Source organism: Colias philodice, chromosome 10, assembly GCF_061535455.1.
Source record: "Colias philodice isolate Cphi_HAF_F1 chromosome 10, ilColPhil1 Martin Lab GWU primary, whole genome shotgun sequence".
NCBI classification, from domain to species: Eukaryota; Metazoa; Arthropoda; class Insecta; order Lepidoptera; family Pieridae; genus Colias; species Colias philodice.
Genome location: NC_143095.1, coordinates 11,548,115 through 11,559,778, shown reverse-complemented (window position 1 = coordinate 11,559,778; position 11,664 = coordinate 11,548,115). Strand labels below are relative to the sequence as shown.

Sequence of the window (11,664 nt, the reverse complement as noted above, 5' to 3'; positions counted from 1 at the left end):
TATAAAAATAACTTTATTACTGTAACATTGAACCATTCTAAACTAAACATACCTGTATTCCAACAAAAAAATTAAACACAATGGCACTAACTGAGCACCTAATACTAAATGAAAATCCAGATTTAACAAAAATATGAATTTTTAAACGAAACAAAACAAGGACTAGCCTTAGACTAGGCCTTCGAATTGAGCTAGAAATATTTAGTCTATCTATAGCTTAACTTTGGTAAATATTAAACGTACTGACAATAAATTATTTACATAGATTATATAAAACTTACATGGAAGGACATGGGAAGATGTTCTAAGATTCATATGGAAAATTAAAGATATGATTTTACTACGGCAACTTCGAAATAGGTATTTAATACTTAAAAATATAAATTTATTATAAGGAATTAAAATACGGTAAAAAAAAACTTCTATACCCAGCGGAATTCTATAACTATGCCATACATTTCCTTGTTTCAAATATTACATGAGCACAGAATTAGGTTTTTATACAAATACTAGCGGTCCGCCCCGGCTTCGCCCGTGGTACATATGAAAAATAGATGTTGGCCGATTCTCAGACTTACCCGATATGCACAGAAAATTTCATGAGAATCGGTCCACCCGTTTCGGAGGAGTATGCAGACTAACATTGTGACACGAGAATTTTATATATATATACAATATACAAATATGGTATCGGTACCTAGGTAATTTTTTTCAGATTAATTTAAAATATAATTACCATTTTAACAATTTAAAAAATTCGAATGGTTCTCAAACATATTTTTAATTAAATTAAATATACTATGTACATTATATTACATATGTTTTATTAAGTCCAATCTAATAGAAAGAAAACTTAATACTTAGTAACAATGTTATACAATTAATTAAATTAATGCAAATGATAAAATTGATTTCTTAAGGAAGTAATGAGGTATTTGCACTTAATATATTATTAGAAAATTTTATTTACAAAATTTAATATTTTTTACTCATAAATAATTTCAAAATATATTTTTTTCTATTTTTGTACTTTTTTGTTGTAATAAATATATAGAATATTATGTACCTATCATAAAAATATCAATATTTTTTAAGTACGTGGCCTTTATTTGTAACTGTATTTTGCATAAACTCATTTATATACAATTTAACGGTACTATATTTTTTTATTACAAAAACAATTGGCGGCCAATTAGGTACTGGCCATCAAAAATCTATACATATTTGACTCATTCTTCCGCCATAACATCATTGTAGAAAAAAAATTAATGCCATAGACAATGGATTCTTTTTTCTTGGCGACCATCATCGAAAAAAAAACAAAATGTCATCGAATGTCAAGACTTTTTTTTCTTTGCGGCCAGTTGCCATGTAAATTAAATACTGTTTTTTTTATTCTTCTTGGCGGCCAGTTGCCATATTTATGAAACAATTTTTTTTATTCTTCTTGGCGGCCGGTAGCCATGTAAATTTGCGAGTTCTTATGAGTAAAGATGTATGGAGCGTTCTTAGAGGGGCATTTGAAGGAATGCATGAGTACGGGAGGCACGTTGTCCGACTTGTTGCCGACTGGCTCTAGAAGGTTGTTCCAGAGGAGGTTCGCAGCTGAAAAAAAATATAGTTAATAAATATTTAAAATATCTACACTATAAAGCATTTGATGATGTTAAAATGTTTTCATAAAATTATCTTAACTATTAGCAATACAATTTTTTGAATATTTTAAGTCTATGTACTGGGGAACTGAAAAATTATATGAATACTGTTCGCTGAATTTATCTTTGATTAATCACAAATATAATATATTTGTAAGTGACGTTTGCTATTTTGGTAAATAAATCTAATGAAAAAAAAATCTATTGAAAAAAAAACTAAAAATATTTTTTGATATTTAACAATAACATGAGATAGATTATAATATTATCAGTATTAAAAAATTTTCAACAACACACACAATATATGAAAACACATACCCAGCGCATGTCCCTTCTGCGAGAAATGAAAACAATCATGTGTAATATAGGACTGGTGTATCACCAATGGGAGCGGTTCCCGAGGTGGGAGTGGTGCGTTGAACAAACGCATGAACGGTTGGACCACTACTGTGAAGTCGTCACGCGTGTCGTAGCGGCCGCTGTCCACCTGGAACACGGTTAGAAAAAGAAATTAAAATTAAAATAAATAAATCACGTTTGATATCCGTTAAAAAGTCTTTACTTTCTTATGTGGATATATATCTTTTTTATGGCGCACAGATTCTAGGCATCGCCACATGGTTGACGTTCCATGTACCCGGACTAAGCGGTTCGGATCGTCATTCTTTATTCGAACCGCTAGGGACTGGAACAAGTTTCCTGAATCTGTGTTCCCCGATGAGTACAATATCTTCAAGAGGAGAGTGAACAGGTACATTCTAGGGAAGCGCGCTCCATCTTAGGCCACATCTCAGCTTACCACCAGGAGATCGTGGCCAAGCGCTCCCCTATTGCAGCGTAAAAAATAAAAGACGGGTTGCACTCCGGGAGTGCTGGCAGAAGTGAAAACTTGATTATTAACGTTCAGCATGTTTGATATTTTGGAATGGTATCCGTCTTACGCATGGAATATAAGGGCTTAAAAAAAATCCGTCTTACGCTTTTTCGATCAGGCCACGTGTTCTGACGTGAGTTTAAGATTTTATACCCAAATCCCGCTAAAGAAGTTTTCACTAATAAGTAATCACTCACGAGCGCCATCTCGGCGGCCTGGTAGCGGCGCGCCTGCCGCACGAGCGCGGGCAGCTCGCCGCCGCCGCGGTGGAAGCACGCGCAGAACAGCGGGTGCATCAGCCGGCACATCAGCGGCCGCTGCACGCGCACTGACACTGACACGTCTGGAAGAATATGTAGTTAATCAATAGGTAGCTTAGAAAAGGTATCTTAGTAGAATGTGATATGTCTGTAAGATAGAAATATTCTCCAATTTTTTTGACTGGGCTAATGTTAGACGCGAGCCGATGCATATCAAGGTGATATTTTGTCTGTAGTACCAGTGATTAGAGATGTTTCATCCTCGGTGTGTCGTGATTGGTGTGGTACGATATATCGTGATATATGATCATTATGTGGTGTGTTGTCTAGAAGACTGAAAGTACATGTTGTCAGGTGTGCCGTGTGTGGTGTGATAATATGTTTGCAAGTTTATATTATAACAATTTTTTTTATATCATAGAACGGGAAAAGAAATTGGTAGGTCGCTTGATGGTAAGCATCCACTATCCATGAACATTTGCAATGGCTTGACGCCTTGCTATCTTTCTGCTTGACTCGCACATTTAAAATGTTTTAGAAAGTGTGATTTGCCTTAGGATGGTCCAATTGTTTACGTTCGAACGATAAAAAGATAATATCAAAGTAGAATTTCATACAAAAAAGCAATTGGGCTTTAACATGCTAATAAACATACCCAAAACCGGAATCAAATTCACAATCGTCCGTGGCAAGTGCTCATGAAAGTAATCCAGCGCTCTGGCGAGTTTCCTGGCGTGTGCCGTGGGCGACCAGGACACGGGCGAGAGGCAGGACGCGGAGCACAGGTCGTTGGCGCCAATGAACACCGTGACCATCTTCCAGTCGCGCAACAGGTCGATGTCGGGCGAGGAGCGGATGCGGGCCACCAGGATCTGCAAAAAAAAATGTATGCGTGTACTAGAGTAGGTACACACGTAAGAAGTGAAACTTCTTTATGACCTTAAAAATGTCACGAGTATGGCGTAACGCAAAAATGTCACGCGTACGGCGTAACGCAAAAATGTCACGCGTACGGCGTAACGCAAAAATGTTACACAAAATTTTTGTCCAACCCCGATAAAGAAGTTTCACTTCAAAAACGGACTTTTTATGTTGGATATGGCACATAAACATTTACATGTAAGGTTAAGCACATTGTTAAGGTCTTTTTTGTGTTGTATTAAGTATATAGATGTATCTTACATGTTTTTCTCTTTTCTTTTTATTTTCTTCTGTATGTGTGTGTTAAATAAAGAATTTTGTATTGTATATATGAAATTATTTATATCTAGTACCTATATGACCTTTTTATTTTTTACATGGACAGAAAAACAACATGTGACATCCACAAAACAACCTCTACCCTGTAACCAAGAAACCTGTAGGCTGTAACACTGAAGATAAAACGAAGCTTAACATTATTAACGAAGATTTAAAAAATAAAAGCTTAAATACCTAAACGTTCAAAAAATATTATTTATAAATTTTATTATTAACGAACTTTTAAATTAAATAAATAAAAAGAGCCTACGTGCTTTAAACATAATTGTATCATTTAGACATTAGTCATTCATGCGTATATTCACATTGCATTGTCGAATCTAGGCTTAACTTTTACCTACAAAATTAAATTCTCACGCCATTTAATTAATATTCCCACGTAATTTTTTAATTATTTCAATCATTAATATTTCCCACATTATCAACTACTAATGAACCAAGCCATAAGCATAATTGTTTTTTATTTGATACAAAAAAGTGTGTTTCTACGCAAATTTTTAATCTAAGAATATTTTTATTTACACGAAATACTTAAATTATGAGATTGAAAAATTATTTACAACACAAAAATAAAAAATATAATATCATCGTAAAAAATTTACCTATTTCTTAACCACAAAATGCCTATAATCTCCTCATTATCAATGCTCATAATGTATTTCCAAATGCGAATGATGAATAAATATTAACAAATACTAAATCCATAATAAAATACATATGCAATAGTTAAAAACCCAAGTTTCATACGACACAATGTCGTGTCGGTCCCGTCACGTTCCCATGTCTCCGGTTCAACAAGTTGCGCAAACGATTTGTAAACGACTGTGTAAGCTTGAACAATTTCCCAAAACCATTGACTCAGAGCTTTTAAGCATTTAACTATTTTCCTGTTAGAGCATTTTAGTTAGCAGATAATAATTTTATAATAGTTACTTCAGCGGTAATGGTATATAAGGATCGATTTGGTTCAAAATTTCAAGTAGGTTTATACTATGGTTTATACCATAATATGCAGTATAACTCTACATACATAAATATTAAAAATTGTTAAAGCTACTAAAAATATGTAGTAGGTACGAATGCCGAGATAAAATATGTAGGTACAAATGTACTTAAGTACTGTATTCGTAAAAATGGATAGAACAATTAACTATTTTTATCGATTTGTATCGATGTCTACAATGTTGATGAGTCTGATTTCGGTAGTTGACAAACTAAGTTACTATTATAGGCCGCTGCTCTTATTTTACCCTTCAGCCAGATTCTTTATATTTTAGCCGAATACCTACTGCATCAGTATAGTTTTATAGAGTTTTATATATCAGAAATTACGCTAATGAATTTGTGAATAATATAATGAAGAAATATGTGTGGGATAAAACTACTGAAATCTAGTTATATATCACCCCTCTAAAGATTTTATTATATTACTAGCGGTCCGCCCCGGCTTCGCCCGTGGTACATATGAAAAATAGATGTTGGCCGATTCTCAGACTTACCCGATATGCACAGAAAATTTCATGAGAATCGGTCCACCCGTTTCGGAGGAGTATGCAGACTAACATTGTGACACGAGAATTTTATATATAAGATGTTACACCACATATATTTTAAAAAGATTGATGGTCTTAATGCCGCATGTTATAAAAATTGATTGCTACCGATATTAATAATTACACTTAATGTTATAATGAGCGAATGATACTGATTTATATGCCACATAAAAGCTATAAGAAATGATGACTGAGTAATTATTATAATCGCTCATAATTGCATAGTGCACCGGCGAAAGCAGTCGTTATGCAAATTTGTGCGCATTTTGCGAAGTATATAGATTTTACATTATTTTTGGACGTCAGAAATTCTAGGAACACGTTTATTATGTGGAAATACCGCTTACAAAAAACTACAATGAAACTTAAAAAAATACGGAAATCCCCTAATTTACAATAAAAAAAAACATACAAAACTATTTTTCATTGTCCTTTAATTATTTTACACTTGACTGCAATTTACTTCTTTCTCTTCTATTTCGTTTCAAAAAAAAATGTTTTTTTTTCTATTTTTCACTACTCTTTACTCTTCAGAGGGTTAAATTTTAAAATCTAGGCCTATAGACCTCCATTTACATAGTAACCACAGTAGGTCATAGGTTCAAACCTGGCATGTTTATTCATTTAGTTATTTACGACATAACCACACATAACTATCATGCTTATCGTCACATGTAACTAAATTAGTAATTATGCAGGAATCCGCGAGAAAATACATAGTTAAAAATGTTGTGATTATGACATCAACCGCCATGCGGGTACATAATGTTAATGTCACAGATAATATAATAGTGTATTGTTCATATTTTCATCTAATATAGTTATTAAAAAAGTTATATTCTGCACCTACTGGTGATGGAGGGTTAAAAGGACCAATAATTTTTTCTATATAAACTACTGGTGTAAATGTTAATTAACTTCAATAAGTTTTGTTGTGACATTAAATTATTATTTAAAAATGTAGGTATATACTATTTAGGTACTTTGGAATAATCGAGTATTAAGACCACGCCAATTAATCTCAAAATTTTTCACATAATCAAAAACATAGTTTCATATGTCATGTCGCATTTTTTCATCTTTTATGTTCATCTTGGGCTGTACTTAATTTCAATGATACAAATCTACACACATTAAAATCACTTTTACGTATTGCATAACCGCTATTTTCTCGTTAATTCAAATAAAACGTACAAAACGGTTATATTATACGCATAACCTGTCATTATGTGGTTATAAGTTATTCAAGAATTTATTTCCTGCATTTTTAACATCAAAGAAGGTTTATGAGACTGTATTTTTATGGTGATAAATAAATAATTCAAGCAGATGACACACTTAAATCAAATAAGTAAGATACGTTGAATGTTTAATGTTGATCTAAATTACCTTTTACAGTAAAAAATAAAAACAAATTATTTTGAGTTATCGCAAAATAAAAATTCCCGGCAGGAAAGAAAGGAAATGAAATAAGTAGGTACTATATAGTAAAAATGGAACGCTTCACGCTTCACGTTGTGTGGCGTGCAAAAAGTCGGGCAAAGGCGGAGTCGCGGTTCTAAATTTTATTCATAGTTAAAAATATAACATTCTTATTTTAAGGTAAAGTAAAGTAACCAAATCATTATCAGAAAAAATGTGTGCGTGTACTAGTGTACACACGTAAGAAGTGAAACTTCTTTATAACCTTATTTTTTCAAAAAATAATTTACTATATGCAACTTTACAGAAATACGTCGAATCACGCGTGGTAGGGATAAGAAAAAGATGGCGCGTAACGGAAAAATGTCACGCGTAACGAAAAAATGTTACACTAAATTTTTTTCCAACCCCGATAAAGAAGTTTCACTTCAAAAAACTGTAAAAAATTGAAATGATTTAACGAGTCAGGATATTTCTGACGCAAACCGAAATTTTTAATCTACATCTACAGAACAACCTGTGTTATTACTGGAAAGTCGTTGGCCTTCAGTCGTTTCAGAATCAGAGCAAAATATTCGGCGGATGTCTAAATGAGTTCACGTTCATTTTGCGAACATTAATTTATAATAATTGATGTGATAATGCAATTCTAATTATCAACTTAATAATAAGTAAACACGTGCAATACATAGTATGAATGTAGTTTGCTTCGTTGCGTTATCAAGATCAAAATGTAAACTTTGGCGTTTGGCAAAATATGGCAAAAATCTTACAAAAAAAAGCAAGAAAAACAATTAAATACAAAACATAGTTTAAATTAAATCTATTCGTTTTATAGGTGGGTCAAAATAGAGTGTTAAGGATCCGGTTACATAAAAATATACAGGTGAAGTTAATTTTCTGTTTTCCCTGAATTTATAAAAAGTTAAGATTTTAAATCATGAAATATGTGTGTGAAATAGGTGTAAATACGCGACCACAGAAATTCGCTATCGGTTTATTAAACGAATATTTTCATATCTGCAAGACCGCAGTTTCAGAAACCCTTTGCTTTTTTCTTTATTAATCTACCACCACTAAGCCACTACAGAATAAATAACATAAGTGTAGGATCTTACCTTAGCCTGTTTATACGCATCTTGATCAGACGCAACGGGAAAAGCGACATTCAGTTTGGAATTCTTGGCCAGCCATTCCCCGGTGCCTGTCGAATAGCCGCGCAAGTTGGGGTTGTACTCTTTGAGGATGTTCGGCAGTGTTAGATACTCCCGCCAAGTGCTGTCTCCACCTGGAATGATTTAAAAATAAGCCTAATAATGTTATCTATACTAATGTTATAAAGCTGAATAGTTTGTTTGTTTGAATGTGCTAATCTCAGGAACTACTGGTCCCATTTGAAAAATTATTTACTGGTAGGTACCAGTAAAGAATTTTTCAACAACGCCAAAAAGCACTAGGTAGAATAAAAAATTCTCTATTAAATGTCAAATATTATTTTATACACATTTCGATAATATCACCGAAATTCGTTCAGGATAATTATTTTTGCTCATTTTGTGATATTATGCCAGAGATGTTAGAATTGAACAAAAACATCAATAATTAGTGATAAATGCCATGTTATTGGTTAACCAGTAAACGTTCAATGATCTTTGGATCTAACAGGTTTCAAATGTATGTGTGGTGAAATAATATTGATTGGCGATGAGTATTATTATTGCAATATTACTGTTTGTTGCCGTGACTTTGCTTGGTGCATTTTATTAAAATATTTTTAGTTTATTAAACAAACTTTCATACCAATTTTCATGTTTTGATTTTTGGGCAATAATGTTTGTTATCTTAATACTATTATAAAGGCGAAAGTTTGTATGGATGTTTGTTACTCTTTCACGTAAAAACTACTGAACCGATTACAATGAAATTTAGCACACATATAGAGGGTAACTTGGATTAACACATAGGATAGGTTTTATCCCGGAAATCCCACGGGAACGGGAACTATGCGGGTTTTCCTTTGAAAACGCGGGCGAAGCCGCAGGCGGAAATCTAGTTCTAGATATAAAACGTATCATTACTAGAAATATTCGGATAGAATATTTGTTATTCAGATAATTGATGAACTGATGTCTCTATAGTTACTATTATAATATGTATAATATAGTCTATGTTTAAAGAGAGCATTTAGGTAGATCGTGATCTAGATTTTGATAAATGACAATAATAATGTTCTTATATTTTCAATTAATAATCTAAAAAAAATAGGAAGATTACAACGGATGGTTAAAAGTTGACCAAAGATATAATTAAATATACTTTCTTCCAAGAATTCAAAATTAAAATAAAACATATGGACAGACTTAATCAGTTAACAACGGTATAATTAGTACGGATATTAATTAAAGCAAGACATTCATAATTTCTTACGATTGCATGAAAACACGCGGTCAAGCAATGATATTTGACTTTTATCGTCTCGTTACTACAAAAACATGGTGAAATATGGAATTGAGGTCAAAAAACCACTTGTAATTTTTTAAATCAGTTTTTGATATGGATTGTAAAATATTTTGGAATTAAAGAGCTATTTATTTTTCAGAGATACTTACTTATTAAATCATGTTGAGCCGTGAGCGTATCAATTTTATGTTTCTAAAACATCTGTATTGTTTTATTTGTTTTTCCCTATTATTAGAATGTATAATTGTATAATTTATTAACATAGCCAGTTCGATACCTTATTTATTTGGTTATAGAGACATCCAAATAACATTTCGAAATAGCACACAATACATTAATTATGTACCTATCTACTAATCTAATTATTCATTCCATGTAATCACCCCACATAATAGCCTTATATTCCGTACATTTTTAGAACAATAAAATTAACAACAATCAAAATTCAAAGCAACTAACCAGCACACCAGGATACACCTCTATACTCCACTATCGCTCCCAGCGCGAACTCCTCTAGCGCTCCACTCCCCGCCACGAGGGAGTCTCCAATAGCCGCCACCACATCTATATCCCCTGGACGCAGCTTGTGTACGGACGTGGGGACCTGCTTACTCCTCCCCCAGGCAAGGGAGTCTTGGCAGGGAAAGGGAGTGGAGGAGGGGAACGCGCGCTGTCGGCGGACTTGTGACTTGAAGCCAGGGTAGTGCAGGGACCACTGAAAGGAGAAATAATTGTTAATATTGATGTGCTGTGATAGTACGTAAATTATTATAAAACTTATAACGGAACCTATTCAATTATTAAGATTATCATTATATATTACCTTATATCTTAAGAATAACATTAAGATCAATACTTAATTATAAACTATTCTTAAAGCTCTGTTTGTCTGTTACACTCTTTTTAGCTTTTGCTACACAAACTCTTTTTTTGCACGCCTCATAAGCGAAGCGTTGAGGTGGTTACTACTGTCACTTCGCGCAAAACATCTGATTTTTCAAACTTAAAATGTCTTTATGTATCATACATTGCACTTGTAAGATAATACATACACACACATATTAAGAAAAAACACTATTTTTAACATTCATGATATTTTTGATGTCATTTTTGTTATTTAAACTAGTTAAAAAACAGTTTAAAAAAGTTCTGTCTTGGACGTCCGTGTGTCTGTATGTGCGGAGGATTTTCTTGTTAACACGATAGCGACCGAAATACTTTACTAATCGAGTCTTTTTTTTTCTCTTACGCTTGAGTATGCTCAGGAATAGAACCCTTTCATTTTTCAGGGTCTGATTCGATGTGGTTTAATTGCTATTAAATAAACAAAAATAATAATTAATAAATAATTATTAAAAAAAATTATTTTGGATTTTCCAAATTATTTGGTTTTATTATAAGTTAAATATTTTTAACGAATTCGAAATACAGTAATAATATTTATCCGAGACATCACAAGAAGTTTCATAAGTAAGATAAGAATATGATATATATAGATAATGTAGCTTAGCTTCGTCATGAAAGTGAGAAAGAAAAAAACACCAGAATATAAATTTAAATTAGTAAACATAATATTTAAGATAGACTAGTTACTCCAAACTATACGTATTAAGTGTAGAGCAAAACTAACCAAGATTCAGTTTTTTCGTACACGGAAACAAGACCAGTCGCAGCAAAGAATAAACATTTATTTAAATCTATTTGATATCTCGTTATGTACAAGTGTTTGTGCCGTTCATGTTATACAACACTCATTTATATTCAAGTGGTGTATGAGAGCAATGCAAACTGGCAGGAAGAGAAGATCTGTCGCTTGGCCCAGAACACTTGATATCATTTAGGCGCACATGAGGCAAAGATGAAATGGACAATGTCGTATAGCGGGCAGAGGAAATGGTTGTTTATGCCAAATCATTAGAGAAGATGAAGAATAGTGAAGAATGAAGAATAATGATCATGATGTTTATCAATATATGTTGCGACGTTAATTTTGATTCATACATTCTGTTTTTATAACAGATTTTATAACGAAAAGAAAACGAAAAAAGTTATCAGAATTCATAACCCAATGCTTACGCGTTGCGGTCTGATAACACAAATACCTAGGAGAAGTGCATATAAATGTGTTTTAATTTTATAAATTAATTAGTACTAGCTGTTATACAGTATTTACACTTGGC

At 32.6% G+C, this 11,664-nt stretch overlaps 1 protein-coding gene across 1 annotated transcript in view; it reads right to left on the bottom strand.

Moving 5' to 3' along the window:
* Positions 1-11,664, bottom strand: part of LOC149485485 (phospholipase B1, membrane-associated-like) — a 32,235-nt gene continuing 20,571 nt past the window's right edge. Inside the window, exons 2-7 of the mRNA XM_089700317.1 lie at positions 9,944-10,199; positions 8,143-8,312; positions 3,445-3,661; positions 2,727-2,872; positions 1,974-2,142; positions 1-1,605 (exon numbers count right to left, since the gene is read on the bottom strand). Coding sequence (XP_089556443.1) covers positions 1,439-1,605; positions 1,974-2,142; positions 2,727-2,872; positions 3,445-3,661; positions 8,143-8,312; positions 9,944-10,199 — 1,125 coding nt within the window. The 3' untranslated portion in view covers positions 1-1,438. The remainder of the gene's footprint in view (positions 1,606-1,973; positions 2,143-2,726; positions 2,873-3,444; positions 3,662-8,142; positions 8,313-9,943; positions 10,200-11,664) is intronic.